The following is a 21,855-nucleotide window of genomic DNA, read 5'->3' on the forward strand; positions in this document are numbered from 1 at the left end:
GTCGGTCTATCTCTCTATCTGTCTGTCTATCTATCTGTTTATCTCTCTATCTATCTGTCTGTCTGTCAGTCTGTCTGTCTGTCTATCTGTCTGTCTGTTATGGTTACAGTTATAATTACAGGATGTATTTGTCATAATTGTGAGAAATCTCCATACTGAGAGACTCTGAGTCATTATATATGTATGTTTTTGGGGTTTTTTAAACAAAAAAGTTCTCATTATTCGGAAAAATGTCATAAAGTCATCATTTTTGGGAAACGTTCCTGTTGTTATGAGATATAGTCAGAATTTTAAAAAAAGATTTATATATTGTGTACATGTACAGTATATACACTATAGATATATATACACACACACATTTGTCTTTATTACTTAATCATTTGATCTTTTGTTTAAAAAAAAAAGTTCACAAAAATACTCTGCTCTCATGGATATCAAACACAACACAGGTTTATAAAATATAAATATATATCTTTGTTAAATATAGGTGTGCAACAATTATTGGCACCCTTTTAGTCAACACTTTGTGCTAGCTCTGTTGACCAAGAGAACAGCTCTGAGTCTTCTCCTATAACGCTGATGAGGTTGGAGAATACATGGTGAGGGATCTGAGAGCGTTCCTCCATACAGAACCTCTCCAGATCCTTCACATTTCAGGTCCACGCTGGTGGACTCTCCTCTTCAGTTCACCCCACAGGTGTTCTATGGGGTTCAGGTCAGGGGACTGGGATGGTCATGGCAGGATCTTGATTTTGTGGGCAGTAAACCATTTCTGTGTTGATTTTGATGTGTATTTTGAGTGTGTTCGTGAATTCATTTTTTTTAAACAAAAGATCAAACGGCCAATCAATAAAGACAATTTTTCACAGCGTTCTTTGCTCATATTTACCAAGGGTGCCAATATTAACGGAGGGCAGTGTATATCTAGTTCCAGTGGAGTAAAGCACTAAAGAGACTCTGTGTTTGTCCACGTTAGTGTCGGGTGTACGGGCAGACGGACAGCACGAGCGCGCTGCACCACGAGATGTTCATTTCCACTCGGTGAATCTGAGGAACACGGTGCGCTGGAGCTCAGGAACGGCCGACGCCCGCGGCACCACCTACACGGTGGAGTACGCAATGTGAGTCCGACATCACCGCCACCCCGAGTGTGTGAGGAGCGCAGGAGTGCAGGAGCGTAGCCCCAGGGCTGAGCGCTTACATTACTGTCCCACATCACATTCCCACTGAGAGTGTCATTCACACACACACACACACACACACACACACACACACACACACATAAAAATAGTTACAGTGCAAAATCTTTCAACACCAGAACATTGTGTCACTCCATACCTGGATCAGGTTCAAGAAGTGGGCGTGGCCTAAAGTGTGAAGGCGGAGACTGTACTCTCGAAGTTCAGGTTATAATCTAGTTTACATTTCGCCTTTAGGGACAGTTGTTGACGCATGTAATTGTGCCGATACTGAATGTTGGATTTTCAAAGCCGTATAACGTCCAAAAAAATTCTTAGAGGTTACGTTAGAAAATAAAAACATATTAACAATGAACTATGACTGTTTTATTCCTCTTACTCCACCGCAGTGTGACTTAAAAAAAAAGACAAAGATTGACACGTTGTACTTTTTATCCTTTTATAGTTACATTTGATGTTGTGGAACGTCTGTGAGGCAGGTCTGTTACAGTACCTTACAGCAGTCTCTCTTTTCTTTCTCTCTTGAAGTTGATAAGATGAAAGAAACCCCACACGGCTTGTCATGTCACAGAGGAACCGCAAAAAGCGTCAACTCCTCTGTCCTGATGTCGGAAAAGTTACCGACCGTTACGAAGCGCTGACACTGGAGACTCCTTCCAAAAACGTTAAATAATAATAACAAGGTCACCGTCGGTCATTTTTTAATCCGAGCGTCTGCCGTACACGTCCCTGTGAAGGATCTGTTGCTATAGAAACCATGACGTGTTAGACAGAGTAGATGCTGTGGACTGGAATATGTGAGATCAGTGTGTGTGTGTGTGTGTGTAGATACGGCGATGCTGTGGATGTGGAAGGAACCGAGCAGGTGATGTGGAGGCTGGTGGAGCAGTGCGACGACGTCATGCAGACGGAGTGCGACGTGACGGAGCAGACGGACGATACGGAGGAGGAATACTACGCCAGAGTGAGAGCTAACGGGCCGAACGGGCGCTCGGAGTGGACCGAGACAGACAGACGGCTCAGGCTCACCGACAGTGAGTGCACCAGGGAGTTGTTTTCAGAATCGGTGATTGGCGGCAAAGCAAATATTTTAGTCGAATTCCGCGTGTTTTATTCCTCTTACACCGCGGCAGTTTCCCAAATTCTTCGCGCTTGTTATCCGTTTATAGTTACGTTTCATGTCGTAAGTGAGTTCCTGTGAGGCTCAAAACACTTGTATGAAATCAAACAAAAGTTGCAGCTTTACTTCTGACTGTTAGCAAGCCTGACACTGGAGACTCCTTCCATAAACGACAAGAAAACACTCCTTGAGTTTACATTAAAGCGCACCTGTTATGTTTTTTCAAATGTTTCCTTTCATGTAGCATGTTGTAGAGCTGCTATTGACTCCCAAAAGAACGAACCGATTCTGAACAGGTGAATCGAGTCGTTAGTGATTCCACACTTTACTTCCTGTACAAACATATGTAGGTTTGTAACAAAAAAGCCCCGCCTCTGGTCTTCGTCGGCCACTCGGCGACAGCGGTAGACCGATCATGACAGACTGGGACATCTGACCAATCAGAGCAGAGTATGCCCTCTGAAAGGAGGAGTTTAGAACGAATCGTTTAGAACGGATCATTTAACGAGTCGTTTGTGGCGCTGGGGGAAAACTGGTAACGCTGCAGTTGAAACTGTGAGCACGTGAAAGTGTTTTTTTGACCTCGGATGCGTGTAAATTTATCGTGTGAGACCTCTGAAATAAAATTAGGCCCGTTTCAAAACCATAATAGGTGCGCTTTTTGTTTATGGCGACCGTGAAATGTCAATGAGCTGTTACTATAGAAACGATAACGTATGAGAATATAAACCGGCACTACTGTCAGAGCTACTGTTATAGAAAATGAATCAACACCTTCTGACCAAAACACAAAAACAATATAGTGTGGTTTTCCCCACATCTGATTTCACTTTCTAAACGTTTTCTCTTTTCTTCATCAGCCATTTTGGGACCTCCGCAGGTAAACGTAAACGTGGTGGAAAACATCCTGCACGTCAAGCTGAGCGGACCGTACCGATGGAGGAACCCCGGAAAGAAGCGCCAGTCCATGTTTAACATCTTCCCTCACATGTTCTACAATGTCAGCGTGTACAACAACAGCAGCAAACACACGGTAGGGTCTGATTATGGACGCTCCGGACGAATCGTCTAAAACAGGGGCGTCCGATCTTATCCGGAAAAGGCCGGTGCGGGTGCAGGTTTCCATTCCAACCAAGCAGGAGCCACACCTAGCCCTTTCCAGATAAGATTGGACAGCCCTGGTCTAAAAAGACCAAAAACTAAAAAGAAATATCCCTAAGAGACTTGTAAATATCCCCGTAGAGACTTCCTTGAAATGACGTCCCGGAGAGCCGTGGCTCGTGAATCCAATCAGTTTGGCGTTGAAACAATTTTTTGTTAAGATGTTAAAGTTTTCTGTTTTCATTCACGACCGGCGCCGATGCGATACCCAGCGTCCGTATCGAGATCGGACACTGGCGTAAAACGTATCGGATATGGGATCCTGAAACAGACAGCGAACATTAGAATGGGATTTGGAACAGGAATGTATTTGAGAAGTCCGTAGAGTTTTGATAAACACGGCTCAGGGGCGGATTTCACAACGCCTCTCGGATTGCGGATCAGCACTCCTGCCCTCGAGGGCGAGTGAAAAGCAATCTGAGCTCGGGAACAATAACGACGGTGTCGGGTCTCACCGGAACATTCAGCTGTTTCGGGACAACTCCAGTAATAAAACAACAATTACGTGCAACTCTAACCGGCTGAAAGACCAGATCCCGGAGCTCCTATCCAGGTGACTCCTATGGCCTGGAGGTCACGAGTTTGAATCCCAGCGATACCATAAACACACGGTCAGAACGGCCGCGGGAGCTCACGGTCGTTAGTGCTCTCCTCCGAGCAGCTTCAGCTTCCCTGTCATATTAAAATCGTAGAAATGCGAAAGCTGGTAAGCCCTCGTGCTCATGTAGGGTCACAGCGTGTGAGCTCGCGAATGCTTTTAAACTCCTCTTTCTGATTGGTCAGAAGCTTTATATATATTTTTGGCTTCGAGAGAGCGTTTGCTTATACAGTAGCTACTACGAGGTGAAAGACCATGTCATGGACGTCCCGCAACGTCCATTAAATACGACTAAAAAAAGCATAAAACGTACGACACATCCTTCTTTAATTGATAAGCGTTGGAATTGTTGAGACATCGCTGCGATACAAGAGGAATAAAACACTCCAGGACATGCAGTTATAAGAAAAGAAGCAGGCGGTAAGAGTAACGCCGCTTCACTGCAGCACGGCCGTGGATTAGTTTCCTATAACACCATGTCACGCTGTTGGTAACTTTACCAGGCCTTACAGTGACGAAAGATATCACTGTATTCACGTCTTTATTCTTTCTTTTTTGTTTTGGTCTATCAGCAGTCTTTCCGGCAGTCAAAAAAGCTCCTGCAGTACGGCCCACTGGAGTACAGCTCAGAGCACTGTGTGCGGGCGGAGGTTCTCTCAAGCGCCCTCCACCTTACCACCGCGCCGTCGGACTGGATCTGCGTCTCCATCGCTGACGGTAACACCGCCGAGATTCGCTTAGCGTTATTCTAGTTCACGTGGACAAGTTCAGAAGGTTAAGAAACATCCAACGTCCACATGTTGTTTCTTGTGGGTGTGGCTTTGATTTTGATTTTTTTTTTAAGAGTCACCTTATCTAATTTGCATATCTTAGTTCACCTTTACTCAATCTCTGTGTCAGAATGTGACAGGACAGGTTTGGGTGAGAGCGAACATTCCTCATGAACCTCACCTGATCGTCGTGTGAATAATTCTTCCTGTACCCAGACCTGTGTGTGTGTGCGTGTGTGTGTGTGTGCGTGTGTGTGTGTGTAGAGAATAGAGACACTGCATTGTGTATATTGCACAATTTCTGACCTTTATTACATTACCACATGCACAAGCTCCTCGTCCTTGCTCGCTGTCACAGATGCTGCAGCAAAGAAATAAAAAATAAATCCTAATTAAAAAAGAAAGAAAGAAATCGTGTGATATATTGTGCAGTGTTGAAGCATGCCATAAGGAACTGGAGATATTAAAACTATCAGACATTATTAACAGTGGAGGTGCTGTATAAGCTGGTCATATTTGCATAATGTGTCATTTAAGGCGATATGCAAATTCTGTATATATGTAAATGTTTATGTGTATGATGAGTGTATATATGTGTATAATGTCTTTAATGAAATGGAGAAAAATGCGGGATTAGTGCTAGCTTATTACACCGTAATCACACACCCTGCCCTGAAACCGCCCTTTTATTGTTCTTCTTTCTTTCTTTCTTTCTTTCTTTCTCCAGACCCGTTTAAATCTCAGATGCTGCTTCTGATATTAGGAGGAGTCGTTCCCACCGCTATATGCCTGTTTGTTTTAGCCGCAGTCGGAGGTTTCGCTTATTACTACATCTGCGGTCACAAACCCAGGCTGCCCAAGAGCGTGGTGAGTCACGTCTAACGACAAACACACCTCCCGCACCTTTTGGGGGCTAATTTCATGTTAGAGGAAAATGGAATCGCTGAAACATTTCTTTTTAATATCTCGGGAGATTTAATGATCTCGCCAGATATACGGCGTGTGACGTTGTTACGTGTCTGCTTGATGTTTGTGTTTAATTTCCAGTGGATGTGACTGTGGAGATAATAAGGAGCGCCTACTCTGTGATGTTTCATAACGATGAGCTGTAATGTGACCGGGCGTGTCTCGGTTTCTGTTATGTTGCTCCTCGGCATAGTTTCATTCCAGCCCTCGCTCTGGAATTCAACACTCCTTGACTGGCTAGTCGAGTGGTATGCTAGGTCGAGGAGACTTCCTACGCCTTTATCGGACACACCCGGTGGCTCGCGGTTGAATTCGTAACATTGTCCTTAAAATCGATCGCGTTACCTTCACGGCTAGCCGACTAGCTACCTAGCCTCGCTTTGGTCTCTAGATTAGCTTTGTTATTCTCAGTAATGCGGATGGAATGAAGAAACTCCGCAGAGACAGACAGAGACCCGAGCTCAGGATCAAACCCATGAACTTATCACGTCACTTTGATAAAAATGCTAACTTTTAATAACAAAAGGATGCTGCGTAATAATAATAATGATGACTTTTTTTTCCCTCCGTCTCTTCCTTTAAAAGGACATTCAACAGGACGCGAACATGGAAATGAAATTCCAGACGTTCCAGCCGGAGAAACATCTGGCCAGCATAAACGTCATCATCATCAACAACACCAACCTGAGCACGGGGGAGACGAAACGCAGTTTCCTTGACTCATGTCATCGCGGTGTCGACGTTCCAGAGCGCTCGCCAGTTGCTGTCATGAGGGACACAACAGGAGCACCGTACGCAGTGCAGAACGTCAGGAATACACCAGCAGAAGCTGGAGAAGACCTACAAAGCCGTCGCAGCTCTCTGAGTGAAGGTTACGGCTTTGTACATCAGGAGGACAGGAGCCAGGTCGCCAGCTGCCCGTATAACCCCCAAGTGGCGCCGCTCGGTGTGGGCGGAGTCAACTTGTACATGGCACAGCCTGGACAGACAGAACCAGCACAGGAGAGATATGAAGAAGAAGAAGAAGAAGAAGAAGAAGAAGACAGTGAGATACAGACGTTTTGTAACTGGGACCCAGATACCGGCCATCTCCATCTGGACTTCCCTCTGCTCAGCAGGTTCGACTCGGACACCCCGGAAACCACAGACACGCAGACGAGCGTAGACACGGCGCTGCTCGTACGCTATCCTGTCCTCACCAGCGTAGTGCTCAAGCAGGCGTCGATGGAGAGCGGAGACGACGACCCGCTCCTGAAGATGGAGAAAGACTGGGACCTGCAGGTCCAGAGCACCGCTGAGTAGATTCCACAAACACCCGTTTGATCCCGTTCGTCACTCCGGGAGTGTATTAAACACCCAACACCCAGCGTTCCTAATGTTGCTGATATTGATGAAGCCCCAAACGCCGTTCTCATGAATGAAGAGCCTCCTGATGGACATCACGTTTTTGGCTTTAGATGCACACACGCTTTTATTTCTCCGAAATATAAAATATGTTTGAGAAAGTTCAAGTTTTTTGCTCATTACAGAAATTCAGACAAGAGAAACAGAGACAGGGTAAGACTCTAACAGACAGATAGATAGACAGACAGACAGAGCGAGAGACAAAGAGAGAGAAAGATGGGCAGATAGAAAGAGAGACAGAGATGAGGGAGATTGACAGAGACAGAGACAGATAGGGACAGAGAGAAAGAGAGAGAAAGAGAGAGAGAGAGAGAGAGATGCAGATAGACAGGAAGTGACAGAGAGATTTTATTATCGAATTGAGCCATATACAGTACACAGTAGCGTTATAACATGATCACTGAACAGCAGTGTACGATGACAATAAACTCACAGTATGTCACACACTCAGGGACAAGATTAGCTTTATCGTTTCATTTAAGTGAGCTCTGCTTACGTCTTAATTAAGATATTTTATACATTCATACGAACACTTAGAACACAACAAATATACAATTAAACAAACAGCAGACCAAAAAAAGTATAAATATCACATTATTATACGAACAAATGATATTATTATACGTTATTTTTGCCCTCGGGTAAAAATAATCCATTGTTAATGTGTGATTGTGTGATTATGATGTATTGCTGTGTGAAAAGCATTTTCAGTATATTTATCATTATTGTATTATCTCTTAATTATTATTATCTTCTCATTGAATGTGAAAAGTTTGTAAGCAGGGAAATGCTTACATGTTGAAGAGATTTTTATTTTTTTGTGACATGAAGGATTTGTGTAGTATTTTTTATTAAAAGTTAAATCTGTTTTTTTTTCTTTACTTTGGACGTATAAGATGACAGATTGCTAACTTTTGAACTCAGTATAAATGATGAAGTACATTTGAATCATAAAGACGACCAGAAAATAAACACAGTAGATAATCAAAGACTGGACAGAAAAGTGTGTGGCTTGGAATAGCTGTTCATTTGTTCATTCTGATCCAGATGTTTAAGTTCTCCTGCGCGCTTTGTCGCCACCTAGTGGCCGTGGAGAAGGTTGCTCTGGGGTACAGAACTAAGCTTACTCTATAGTAGAGTTCTTGTAGAATTTTAACGGATTTTCTACGCTCGACAAACTGAGGAACCCGTTTAGTGTTCTAGATTTTTTATTTTTTTTTTAAAAAAGTGAACAATGTGTATTAAGAGGAAAAGCTGTAACTTCTTTCTTTATACTTTATTTTTGTTACTTGCCTCCCTTCCTCCTTTCCTTCCTCCCGTCCTCATGTTCTCTCTTTGTTTTACACAATATAGGTTTGATATAAATTAGGTCAAACGTGAAGCATCCAGAATGCCCAGGGAAACATAGAAGCTTTTAAGGGAAATATAGAAGCTTTTTTTTTTTTTTTTTTTTTTTTTAGGGAAATATAGAATATATTTAAGGGTAAAGGCAAAGCTTTTAAGGGAAAAATAGAAGCTTGCAAGAAGTCAAACAAATAATAAATTTTAAAAGAAGCTATATGTTAAACTAATAGCGAGTTTCATAAGCACAACTAATTAGGTAAAATTCTAGCTAGTTACAAGATAATATAATGATAATATAAGTTATCTGCTTAATAGGAATTTAGCTACTGCAGCAAAAATATCTGAAATTTATATTAAAATATATACAAAATAATTCAGTACTTATATACAGTAGTTTACAGCTTTTTGGAGGAGGGAATGCAGCACAGAATGTAAAAAACAAAACAAAAACAAAACAAAAAAAACAAAGAAGAAGAAGAAATGGAAAAATAAGAAAAGGAAACAAAAACATTGTGTGAAATCTAAAAAAGAAAAGTAAAATGAAGACAGAAACTATATATGCATAGAGAAATGTATTTATATCATATAGACACATGTAATTACACACATAGACGTGTACATACACACATTTAAAAAAGATGCAGTTGTAATACAGTAAACGGTGTGATGTGTATAATGGCTCCCCCTCTGGGGGTTTATGGAACTACAACCCTTCTGTATTTACGTCTTCATGGCAACCAGCGGCGCCTTAGTACCTGGTTTGAGAGTAAACAGTCCGCAGCGCAGGCGCAGGATTATATATGATATATATATTTTATAGCTGAGTTTTCTAATCTACAGCATGTCTCGAGCGCAGGCTGAAAGCGTTATTAAAAATATAATCCGTGAAATAGCACAGCAATGCTGCAGGCAGGGCCAGGCTGTGTCTGAAACCCTCACTGCCTTCATGGTGAGTCTCTGCCTTCATCTTCATCTGTTTTCATCTTGTTTCATCATTTATAAAGCTTTAAAGACATGACAGAGAATGTTATAAAGCAATGCTGAGGTATTACTAAATCAGGACATCTTTTGAATCCTCACAGAATAGGCTACTTTTAAAAAAATTAAAGTCATTGTACACTTCCAAGTTAGTAAAGCAAATATGAGAAATTAGAAATGATATTCATCCTTGGAGTGTAATTTTTATTTTTTATTTTTTGCAAGAATGGATAACAACTTTCTATGCAAATGCATATATAATATATATTTTTGTCTAGAAATATTTTAAATATGAAGATCATAAAACACTGAGAGAAGAAGGGAATAGAAACATATCACTTTTTTTTTTTTTTTACCATTATTTCCCCCAAAATACTTTAATGACATCAGTTCCTCTAGTGTGAAATCTGAAAGTGAAATAAAACTAACTTATTTTTATAAGCATGGGTGAAATATCACCACGTTACAGAGATGAATGTAACAGAAAGAAAGGAAAATCCTGTGTTTTCTACACAATCAATCAATCAATTAGTCAATCAATTAATGATTTAATTAAGATAAATAGCATATACAGCGATAAAAATGATCATGTCAGGGGATATTAATTACAATCAAATATTTTTTTGTCTGAGATTTTGGGTGAGTATTTAATATTTTATTCTCTCTCTCTCTCTCTCTCTCTCTCTCTCTCTCTCTCTCTCTCTCTCCCAGGTTAAAGCTGTCGTTTTAGACCCGAGGAACCTCTTTAACGTTGACCGGACACTGACCAAGCAGGATGTGGAGAAACTGATCGAGGTGTTTATTCTATATTTTAATCATCTGTAGATTTTCTGGATTCTGATTGGTCAGAAGGTGTCGATTCGTTTTCTTTAAAGTACAGTAGTGCAGGTTTATATTAATGCGTTACGGTTTCTATAGTAACCGCTCATTCACAGGGACCTGTAGAGGAGCAGAGTTTGTTAGTACAACACAGTCATGTGGTCCCCCGTCTCCCTCTGTTGGAAGAAGAGTAGCAGGGTTAAGGACAGTACATGGTTTTATAGTGACATTCGGCATGTCTAGTAGTACAGTGTTATGGTGCAGCCATCGTTGGTGGACAGGTGTGAGGAACACACCTCACTTTCACTCACGTTTATAACGGTCTGTCACAACGTGAAGGTTCACAGTGAACTCGGAGGGAGGATATACAAGTGAATGTAACGTTAATGGTCAAAAACTGGAACTGACGTTAGCCTAGCCTACCTCGTGGGTGTGCAAATATCAACAGTTAATTGATGTTCTTAAGTGTAAACCAAGCCATGGCTTCTACACTAAGCTAAGGTTACCTAATATTTAGGGGCGGGGGGCGGGGGGGGCACCTATTTTCCTTAACAAACGGAAATATATTAAAAAGGAATAGACATAAATAAATAGAAAGATGAAGAAAAGACAGATCCATTGGCAGGGTTCATTAAAGGGGGACATATAGAAAATATTTTGTACTGTTTATTGGGGGACCGATTGGTATTTCCTCAACATTGGGGGACACACACGACCCCCCCCCCCCCCCCCCAAAGAATGCGTGGTTACGCCCATGGTTTTCCCCATTTTATTTATTTATTTATTTATTTATTTATTTATTTATTTTCTACAGCTTCTGTAACTTTCAAAGTTTTAATCAGTTTAACATGCTATGAAAATCAAGTGAATCTGCATTCTCGTGCACAGACAGAAAAGGTTCAAAATGTGTGGCAAATCTCTAGACATTTAATTAATCATATAACTTATAGGTTCAATAGAGCAAACCTTGAGAATGTAAAAGAGTTTATCTGTGAGGGCGAGTCCACATACAGCAATTTGGTAGGACTTACAGTTTTCTCTTCCCTTCTTTTTTATTTATTTATTTAGTATTATTTTATCTCAGTAAAATTTACTTGTGCGTTAAATTTGCCAAATATATCCTGTACCATGATGGAATGAGTCAATGGGGCATGCCACTTGATGATAACCCGCCGCAAAAATACCGCGCCTTTTGCGCTTATTAATAAGTATTCTCTTTACTTATTCATTGCTTGAACCGGGCTCTTTCTGTTAGCAAATATTTTACCGTTATTATCTCTCTCTCTCTCTCTCTCTCTCTCTCTCTCTCTCTCTCTCTCTACCCGATGGTATATATCTTAGTTTTGAAGCTGTGATCTAAGAAACACCAATCTCTCTGCCTTCACAGAGGCGAAGTTCCTGGAAGTTCCCTTCCATACAGACAGCAATACACAATGACTTTATAAAATTCAAATTCTAAACTCTTGATGATTCCTAGCAGTCAGTGGTAAGGCTGCATCGGTCTTTCACGCTGCACAATAAAGGACAAACCACCTTCGCATCAACATGGACTTCAGGGTGAAACCTTTCCACAAGCGTCCTCCGGTTTGCTTGTTGTCCAGAAAAGCTGAAAAGAGGTGAAAGAAAAAAAAAAGGAAAGAAAAAAAAGGTTTATTACAGAAAGATGGTTAATACAGGATAGAATAAAGCAGGAGAGAATAATGAGAGCGCTCTGAAGAGCTTGTGCTGAACCACTACTATATATATGAAACGCAGAGCATGACATCATTCTGTGTACCGCAGAATAAGAAGCAGTTTTTGGCAGTTCAAACAGGCTGTGTTTTAGGGTCTTGGAAGATGTACAGTTGAACCTTGAACAGTTTGTGTCTCTGTAAGCAGATAAACATTCTGTACTGATCTCAGTGACATGAACATGAACAAGAACAAAACTATGAATAAGTAAAAATGAATAATTTCCTTCACACAGTAATTCTGCTTCATTACACTTCATCATTTTCCTCTGACAGCACGTCACAGGGTGTTTTATTCCTCACTTAGACCCAGTGTGTGATGGTGTATGGTGTGTGTTTGTCTGCTTTCAGCTGTGCGTAAACAGATTGTTGGATCAGAAGAGTCCCGCTTTGGACACCATTAAAATGCAGGTTCACTTTGATATGAACTATACGTCTCGACGTAAGTGTCTTTTTATTCCTGCGATGATTAGTGTAGTAATGAGAGTGTTTGGGTGTGTGATCTGGAGAATTCCTAATTCCCATGTCCGTGTCCTATCATTGGTTTGTTGTCCAACTGTGTTCACCTGTTCTGTGTTTAGTTCCTGATTAGTTTTGTCTGTTCATACTCTGTTGTGTCAATCTATGCATTTGGTAAAGTGTTATCATACAGCGCCCTCCTTGGAAATCACTTAGTATTCTTAGTAAATCAGGACTGTGTTTAGTGTAAAACGCGTTCACCTTTGGACAGGTGAGTTTGTGGAGGAGCATCGGAAGGTGGTGCAGATGCGTCTCATGCCCGTGTGCCGGGAAATCACGGACAGCAGAGCCAAGAACCGAGACGAGCTGGACGCTCTTTACTGCAGGATGGTCTCCTACCTGGTTTTACGCTCCGGCCTCGGCTCGGCCTCCGACGTCAACAACATGCAAGAAGCCACAGGTGAGAACACCTGAAATGCCCGTGAGATCTCTGACCCATGTTCCGGGATCTTAGTCTAACACGAGACCACGTGAAATCGTTCAAGGTTTCCTCTTCTGACGGTAGGTCTGTGTGTGCGTGTGTGTGCGTGTGTGTGTGTGTGTGCGCGTTATAGCCGCCCTGCAGAGTGTTTTCCCCCCGTCGGAGCTGTCCGCCTTCATGTCTCTGCTCAGACGTGATAAAGAACAGCAGCTGAACGAGCTCACCGCGATCGTCACCGGGATTCGCCTCTTCAACAAGGACAGCGGGAACGGAGGAGAGAGCGTTGAGGACCGTGAGTATTTCTCACCTCTCGTTCGAATTAACCTTACCTTTCACGAGTACGAATCACAACCGGTAAGAAAATTCAATGGGATGATTATTAAACAAAATAACGGTGTCGATCATTTTTACTTGCTATCGTACGTGTGATATATATACGGGACTGTTGAAATAAAAGACAGGAACATGAAGAGCACAGTTTTCTTTGAAGTAATCATCCTAATGGCTTCCTGTTACTCTGTCGATGCGCGGTCCTGGTTGTTGTGGCGTTCTCGTGAAGTGCCGTCCATCCTGAACCAGGCTCTACCAGCTGCCAGCGCAGATATAGAGCGTGAACTGGAAGAGACGCGGCGATTCGCCTGGCGCTACACCGCTCTGCTGGAGAACCCGAGCTACGCCGATGCCGAGCGAAACACGGAGCTGCTCACGCAGGCTCTGTACAACGTACGCCAACACGAAGCCTTCCTCAAAATCATACTGGTGAGTTACACAGACGTCCAAAGTTTTATCTCCAGAACACCTCACGACGATATACTAGTGCTTTAGGATGAACTAGTATAATAAAAATTACTGCCAAACATTTACATTTCTGTTATTATTTTTTTCTTATTATTGGTAAATTTCAGTAATCTGTATTAATGGCGAATAGTAAACAAGGACGTTCTTTTAGCATTGTCGCGATTTCCACCAACGAGATATCTCTGTAGTAATTTGTCAATACGTAACGATACCTGGTCCGTTTGTTTCGGCCAGGCGGATGTGATCACATGCGCAAAGCAAGTGGAGTCTCTTCAGACTGACCTCATATCGAGGATGAAGGTGCTGAAGGCAACAGTTCACGCCAAAACTGCCGTACCGACCTCCCAAGTGTTCGTAAGTTCCCCCTCCCTCTGTTGAACTGTGTGCGTGTTTGACCGACATCTCGACCTACTCTCAGTCCGATCGTTTATAATCCCTCCCATCAGCCTCATTTCACGGTGTTGGCCAGGCTGTGGGAGGGGCTTCAGGATGAGATGCTCCTGTTGAACACGTTCAGGAACGTGATGTTGAGCCTGAGGCCGTTCCTGTCAGCTCAGTCCCAGCTGCTGGAGAACTTCCAGCTGGATCAGATGCTCCAGGATGAGACGGTCATATCTGACGCAGAGAGAGCCGCTGAGAGCTCAGGTACGCGCTGACATCCCAAAACCTCATCAGTTTAAAGTTACGTTTAAGGAAACGTTCTCATTGTTTACATTAGTAAAGGCAGTGTTATTTATGCTTGTTGTCTTGGTAATGTTCCAGACTATCACCGATTCTGAACTCCCCAGATGTCATTTAGACATGTTTTAAAGCGTCCCTGTAGCCTCGTGTGTTACGCATCATGTGTACCATGTGTATGTACTCTGTGTTGGTCAGAGGAGCGGGTCGATCCAGCGGAGATGAAGTCGTACGAGTGGATTCTGCCCGAGACCACGGCTAACTTTGAGCAGCTCCCCCTGCAGTACAGGGGTGTGTGTGGATGCACTCTTGTTGAGAAGAATGGCCTCCTGCTGCCAGGTTCATAGTGAAGCTTTTCTTTCTTTCACTGTTTTTTTTCTAACAGAAGTGCCTTCTGGGTTTAGAGTCAGAATTTTAAGGAGCGCTCGTGCAACTAGACAGCATCTAGACCACTAATTATTCAGATCTAAAGTTACACTACAGCAGTAAAATACTGACCATGAAACATCTCTGACTGAACACGTCATTAAGCTCCTCATTCTTCACCCATTACTTCTTCACCTATTATTTTGTCGTTTGCCGCCCGTGCTGCGATCTGATTGGTTGGGAGATAATAAGCAAGTGACAGTTGCAAGTGGCCTTGTGGGCGTGGTCTGTTTTTAAGTTCTGACAGCTAGTTGCCTAACTATTGAATTAGTTCATCACAAATTAAATAACGTATTAAATACTAATCAATCAGTGTGAAAATGGGTTGTTTGATTTACGTATTGCGTGCTCAGCTTCTTAAACTAACTGTACTAGCCACACACAGCTACGTACACTTTGCTACTTGTTCCCAGGCTCTATTTTTCTTCATAACGTCTCTATAGACATTTAACAAGAGGTCATATAGAACAGGATAGGATGGAACCACGGTTATACGTTTGTCTTACGTTTTTTTGCGTCAGACAGTAAACGAGAACTAACTGGAGGTAGGAACTAAAGTAACATCGGACCACACGCAGGATTGTCGTATTGCGTCATAACTAATTTGCATCGAATAGAATTAGCAAAATATCGGTTCAAAATTCGCTCGTTGCTGAGGTCACCTGCTGTTTTGATGCTTGCTAGTGTGACACTCAGTCTAGTGATGCCATGAAGCCAACTTTTAAACGTAATCAACGAAGGACACGCTTTAAGACAGTACATTTACAGTATAGCACGGATGCCCGTATTTGTGAAGCTCACCCGGCTCGTACTTTCCAAAGGCAATCCGAACATCGGCGTCCTGAAGCACAGGGAGAAATACTACAGCTTCAGCTCCAAGCAGGCCGCGTATCGGTTTGCCGAGAAGGCAGACGAGTATATCGAGCTGATAGCGGAAAGAGCGAAGAGATCTCCGGAGCTGATCCAGCTGCTCGAGCTTCATCAGCAGTTTTCCAGTGTCACTCCGTACTCCCAGGTATCATGGATGGGTGACATACTAGAAATAAAACAAATTAAATGTAAAAAATAATCATGTTTGACTCCTTTAGACCTTTAGTCATGTTTTGAATCACCTGCCGTATCTGAAGGTGACGAGCGTGTCTTCCCAGATGCAGTCAGGTGAGACACTGTTGGTGAAACCCATCAGCAAGAGTGAGAGCAGCACACAGACGGACACACACCTGCTAGAGAGCAACATCGTAAAATCTTACGAGTGGAACGAGTGGGAGCTGAGACGAAAAGCCATCAAACTGGTGAGTGGCTCCGCCTAGACTCGCGTAAAACCTATATTATTAGATATTTCTCAGATTAATATAATAATAATAATAATAATAATAATAATAATAATATAGCTTGCGTTCCATCTGTCCCCAAATACGTTTAATACATTATTTTGTTGAAGGCAAACCTGCGCAGTAAAGCAACCCGCTCGATGCAGACCGACCTGAGCCACATGAGGAGACATAACAACACCCAGACGTTCCCACCAAGAAATGCTGCCTGTCAGACAAAGAGAGACGGCCAGAGTAACGTCCCGAAACCTCAAGTCTACCTGGCTGGGCTGAGAGGAAGAGCAAGTCCAACCACTCACATGACCAAAATCGATTTAACTCCAGACGCGCATGAATAGTCTGCGCCTTACTTACTTGTGCCTTACAGTTAAACCTAGTGACGTATGTATGTATTGTATGTTGAAATCTGAATTCTGATTGGTCAGAGAGTGTTGAATCATTTTCTATAACAGCATCTCTGACAGCAGCGCAGGTTTATATGAATGCGCTCGTTCGGATATGTTTCTATAGCAACAGCTCGTTCACAGGGTCTCGTACGATGGACTTTAAGAGGGGGAACAAAGGAGCTTGGTGAAGGAACGACTGTTAATGTATCTAAATGTAACTATAAACGGATAAAAAGTATGATATGTTGTCCATAAATAAACTGAAAATAAGAGGAATAAAACACTTGCGGGAGATTGTGGTACTTTGACCTTTGGTACCTCGTGTCAATCATGGCAAATGGTGTACACACACACACACACACACACACACACACACACACACACACACACACACACACACACACACACACACACACACACACACCATCATTTTCTGGTTTTGCAGTTGGACCACATAAAGCCAAGCTCTGTCAGTTTAAGCATTTTAATCTGACTTAATGCCCAATGAGTTCATTCTGAAAATTATATTAGTGGATATAATAATATTAAATATTACATAGATATATTATATCATTATTATTAATAATCAATAATGATTAATAATTATTATTAAATATATATAATATAATATAATATATATTTCAGCAGACGGTGAAATTGACTAATTCACCCTTATTGATGTATTAAATAATGCAGCAGGTCAATAAAACGAGCTTATTCTGTAGACACTGTCACTCAGCCACACCCCTTTCCAGCCTCCTCTTTTTAAAGCTCCATCCACTCTGTTTCTGTGATACCGTATCTAACGACGCAGCAGGACGCTCGTTTCAAAGCACACAAGTCCGATCTCAAAGTGTCGCTCTCTGGAAAAATGACCGAGGCCAGTTTTTCAGTAGATCAGGACCAGTTCAGCTGTCCAGTGTGTCTGGATCTCCTGAAGGATCCGGTGGCGATCCCCTGTGGTCACAGTTTCTGTAAGGTGTGTATTAATGACTGCTGGGATCAGGAGGATCAGAAGGGCGTCTACAGCTGTCCTCAGTGCAGAGACACTTTCACTCCGAGGCCTGTTCTACGCAGAAACAACATGCTGGCTGAAGTGGTGGAGAAACTGAAGAAGACTGAAGTCTCGTCTTGTTTTTGTGAAATATATATGTGTGTGTGTGTGTGTGTGTGTGTGTGTGTGTGTGTGTGTGTGTGTGTGTGTGTGTGTTTGTGTGTGTGTTAAAATCTTCGCGAGGATGTATTGAGTACCTTTGACCTCACTCAGGGATAATCATGACATGGTTGAACTTTAACGTTAACTGACTGCAGTTAATAATCTCCCATGGTAACAAATCTACCTTCACTATTATCCATAAATATAATCTAAAGGTCTGTGAGTGAACTCATTACATACAGTTAATATTTAACTCATAATGTACAACCAGTAACAATTAGCCAATTTTTTTTTCAGAGTGAGTTAAAGGAGGAGCAGATGAAATCCCAGCAGAGAATCCAGGAGAAGCAGAAGAAGGTGCAGGAGCTGAAACAGGCTGTGAACACTATAAAGGTGAGCAGTGAGCAGAGACAGAGCTGCTCCTAGAAACACACACAACATGGACAACGAGTCGTTTAGAGGACCAGTAAGAGACGGAATGAGGGTTAAGTTTTAAAAAGGACCTCCGTTTGTTGTGTGTGTCTCCTAACAGCTCAGTGCACAGACAGCAGTGGAGGACAGTGAGAGGATCTTTACTGAGATGATCAGCTCCATGGAGAAAAGGCGCTCGGAGGTGACGGAGCTGATCAGAGCTCAGGAGAAGGCTGAACTGAGTCGAGCTGAACGACTCCTGGAGCAACTGGAGCAGGAGATCGCTGATCTTCAGAGGAGAGTCACTGAGCTGGAGCAGCTTTCACACACACACGATCACCTCCACTTCCTCCAGGTAACACTCACTGTCTGATCTACAGAGCCAGATGTTCCTCACACACTCTCTTTAAGTGGTCTGATTTGGCCTGAGATCATTCGTCCCTCTCGTACACCTCTCTGTTTCCAGTCTCTCTCTGTTTTATACGGACGTGACGACTCATCCAGCATTACTGTCCATCGACATCTCTCATTTGATGGAGTGAGGAATTATCTCTCGGACATAAAAAGGCAATTCTTCAACAAAATCCCTTCATATGGTAAGAGGAAGTCAAATTTCCCCAGATACACAGAAATGATTCATTGTACTTATCTAACACTAGATTCATTTAGATATCAAGATGATCATTTGGCCAGTATTCAACATCGTACATATCATTTCAAATATCGTTTAAAGTCCAAACGCCGCGTCTCCTAAAATCACACTCTGATCATTGTATATTATTCCACCTCCATTTTGTCTCTGTCACAGCGGTTTGGATGAATTTACCTTCTGAGCCAAAGACTCGAGAAGATTTTCTACAACGTATGTACACAACACACACACATACTGAAATCTGAATTTTGATTGGTCAGGAGGTGTTAAATATGTTTTATACATGAATATGCTATATATATATGAAAGTGAACAACATTCTATTTGTTTTCTTTCCTGAAGTTTACACAAGAATCCTCAAACAGTATCGTCTAATCATGTAATCTCCTGCTCTCTCTCTCTCTCTCTCAGACATATAACGTGTGAGGAAGTGAGAGTGTGAGAGAGTTTAAATATAAGGCTTTAATGAGTTACCGGTCTAAATATGACCCACTGTACGCCATGATTAATACACGATAACCTTTATTGCGTAACATCTCTTTTCTTTCAGATTTCCGTTATCTGACTCTGGATCCCAACACAGCACATGGTTACCTCCGTCTGTGTGAGGAGGACAGAGCGGTGAGACGCAGTAAGAAGGAGAAGTCGTACCCTCGTCACCCAGAGAGGTTTAACTCCTTCGCTCAGGTGCTGAGTAAGGAGAGTGTGTGTGGACGCAGCTACTGGGAGGTGGAGAGGAGCAGTGACGGATGTGTGTACATCTCAGTCTCGTATAAAGGGATCAGTAAAATAGAGCCACCCAGACAGACTGCGTTTGGGTACAACGATCAGTCCTGGAGTCTGGTGTGTTCTCGGGCTCCGCTTTCTTTCTGTCACAACAACATTAAGACCGAGCTCGGAGTTCCATCATCCTCCAGAATAGGAGTGTATGTGGATCACAGTGCAGGAACTCTGTCCTTCTACAGCGTCTCTGACACGATGAGACTCTTTCACAGAGTCTGCACCACTTTCACTCAGCCTCTATACGCCGGGTTTACTCTGTGGGCTCCTGACTCAGTTGTCAGGTTTTCCGATCCACAATAACGTAGAGATAATGTACACTATACCATACTGAGCACTGCTGAGTTCTGCCTGCTGACTGGTCAGGAGGCGTTGATTAATTCTCTATAACAGCAGCTCTGACAGTAGCGCAGCCGCAGATCATTAGATACTAACCAGCTGCTGCGACATTAAACCCACTTATTACACAAAGCATGGACCGAAGAAACTATTCATCTCATAATTAATCAATATTATTGATATTATATTTATTATACATTTAATATAAATAAAGGAATTGTTTAAAACGAATTAGGTTTTTATTGCAGCCCAGACATGATAAATGTGGGCAGAGATAGATTTCTGTATTTTAATAGAACGTATAACGCTGTCGTTCTCCAACGAGTCGGCTCACAAGTGCGATTCGAAGGGTTCCGTTCTGTTTTTTCTTCTATTTTCTTTGCTTTCCATTTTCCCCGTTTCCTTTCTTTCCATGACGTGTATGCAGTTAAATCATATTTTTAAATCCGAACACCAGACAGGATTGTATAATAGGCTAATGCACACTTGTTGTAGCCTTTTAACATCAATTCTGTATCTTCACTAACAGAGAGACACAAGAGGATTTACAGCAGGACTGTGTCTTACTGAATGATGTAAATAAAGCAGAAATATTTCACTTCGATGTCATTTGTTCTGCTGAAATATTTTCCTAATTCTGTCTGTTTGGAATTTAGTGACGAGTGTGAATGTGAATCTAAATAAATGACACTTTATTACTACATGACTGAGTCAAAAGAAAACTGCACTTTATTTATTTTTCATTGTTTATCTCCATTTCATTCTGAATGAGGGTTCCAGTGCTTAACGAGTGCCTAAACACTTCATGATGTGCTGTTAGTGGAAACTAATCCGCTTTGTTTTGGGCCACATCACACCACCTCATCGCAGATTATCTTTCTGGAACATCATGCCTCATCCCGTTTTATTCCTTGCATGATGCGTTATCAATAACGTTAGAATTCTTGCTCGTTAACTTGCTCATTGACGAATGCCAAGTGAGAATGAACTGTGCGGACGGATGTTGTGTGTATTGCAAGGGAGTCACACCCGGAATTTGATGACAATGGGCACTAAGGGGTAAGCGAGAACATCCTCGTGCTCACATCTCACCTTCACCAACCATGCATTTCCCAATGCCTCCTCTTGAACCAAGCATAGGTGAATTGAGGTCTGTTTACAGCCTGAGTCCACCAATGCATGGTATGTACCCCCAGAACACTCACCGGAAGGCGGTATATCCCAGCTCGATCGTGGGTGGCCTGTGACGCACCGGGGAGCTGGACAATCGCTCCCACCTCCATCACGTGGCACTGGTCCTGGAAATGGCCAGGCTCCCTGCAACGGCAGCATACCGACCCCGGCATTACTCCCATACCTACGGCCCCAGATTCACCCACCTGGGAAGAAGAGGAGACGTACACAAGGGGAGAGGAATGGGGAGGGAAAGAATGTGTATGGATCTTGGGGGAAAAGGCCGCTGTCACCATAATGCAGGGACAGGGAAAGGACGGGGAGAGGGAGAGACACAAGGGTGAGTGAGAGAGGAAGAAGCGCAGCCAGGTGGTCCTCGGCACGTGTCCTGGAGCTTGTGGGCGAAGGCAAATGGGTGGCCGAGCTTGCTGAGGGTCAGTGATCGGAAGCGCCGATGGTGCTGTTCTGGGGTCCAGCTGACCCACTGAAAAATCGCACATTTCAGAACTGGGGACTCCCTCTCTGTTGGCAACTGGACTCCCTCTCTCTCTCTCTCGGTATGTGCCTCTCTCCGTCTTATCCTCGCCTCATCTCACTGCAACAGAGAACATTCATTAAGAGAATTCCCCACGGTGTGCATTCCTTACCACTCGCCTTCTCCTGCTCCAACCTACGTTCAGAAACCGGCACTCGTCC

General features: G+C 42.8%; 2 protein-coding genes and 1 long non-coding RNA gene across 5 annotated transcripts in view; 2 read left to right on the forward strand and 1 right to left on the reverse strand.

Annotated features, from left to right (window-relative positions):
* The window catches only part of il20ra (interleukin 20 receptor, alpha), a 10,965-nt gene extending 2,866 nt beyond the window's left edge, over nt 1–8,099 (forward strand). Inside the window, exons 2-7 of one of the 2 annotated variants that reach the window (XM_017455659.3) lie at nt 977–1,121; nt 2,028–2,233; nt 3,180–3,352; nt 4,651–4,795; nt 5,576–5,715; nt 6,400–8,099. In XM_017455659.3, the coding sequence (XP_017311148.1) occupies nt 977–1,121; nt 2,028–2,233; nt 3,180–3,352; nt 4,651–4,795; nt 5,576–5,715; nt 6,400–7,116 (1,526 nt within the window). In that variant the 3' untranslated portion in view covers nt 7,117–8,099. The remainder of the gene's footprint in view (nt 1–976; nt 1,122–2,027; nt 2,234–3,179; nt 3,353–4,650; nt 4,796–5,575; nt 5,716–6,399) is intronic. The other variant, XM_017455668.3, reaches the window with a different exon arrangement.
* Nucleotides 8,100–8,359: 260 nt separating this feature from the next.
* On the forward strand, nt 8,360–16,956 carry cfap206 (cilia and flagella associated protein 206). Of its 2 annotated transcripts, none has more exons than XM_017455405.3 (12): nt 8,360–9,511; nt 10,252–10,335; nt 12,441–12,531; nt 12,820–13,008; nt 13,163–13,321; nt 13,589–13,788; nt 14,062–14,181; nt 14,274–14,472; nt 14,704–14,844; nt 15,753–15,946; nt 16,080–16,223; nt 16,373–16,956. In XM_017455405.3, exons 1-12 carry the CDS (start codon nt 9,404–9,406, stop codon nt 16,598–16,600), a joined length of 1,857 nt encoding a protein of 618 aa, XP_017310894.1. In that variant the 5' UTR covers nt 8,360–9,403; the 3' UTR covers nt 16,601–16,956. The 2 variants fall into 2 exon arrangements, with proteins under 2 accessions (XP_017310894.1, XP_017310902.1); XM_017455413.3 differs by having other exon boundaries at nt 16,086–16,223.
* On the reverse strand, nt 11,548–16,155 carry LOC124629068 (uncharacterized). Its single transcript, XR_006983925.2, has 3 exons — nt 16,044–16,155; nt 15,733–15,967; nt 11,548–11,965 (listed from the first exon to the last, which is right to left on the reverse strand). It is a non-coding gene; the product is annotated as an uncharacterized LOC124629068 (long non-coding RNA).
* Nucleotides 16,957–21,855: the final 4,899 nt, after the last annotated feature.

This window comes from Ictalurus punctatus, chromosome 2 (assembly GCF_001660625.3).
Source record: "Ictalurus punctatus breed USDA103 chromosome 2, Coco_2.0, whole genome shotgun sequence".
Lineage (NCBI taxonomy): Eukaryota > Metazoa > Chordata > Actinopteri > Siluriformes > Ictaluridae > Ictalurus > Ictalurus punctatus.

What these genes read in the sequence shown, in the direction of transcription:
- cfap206 (XM_017455405.3), top strand. Translation starts at nt 9,404, where the DNA reads ATGTCTCGAGCGCAGGCTGAAAGCGTTATTAAAAATATAATCCGTGAA. An exon ending in CCTTCCTCAAAATCATACTG is followed by an intron (nt 13,789 to 14,061) that starts GTGAGTTACACA and finishes TGTTTCGGCCAG; the next exon opens with GCGGATGTGATCACATGCGC. An exon ending in GAATGGCCTCCTGCTGCCAG is followed by an intron (nt 14,845 to 15,752) that starts GTTCATAGTGAA and finishes TACTTTCCAAAG; the next exon opens with GCAATCCGAACATCGGCGTC.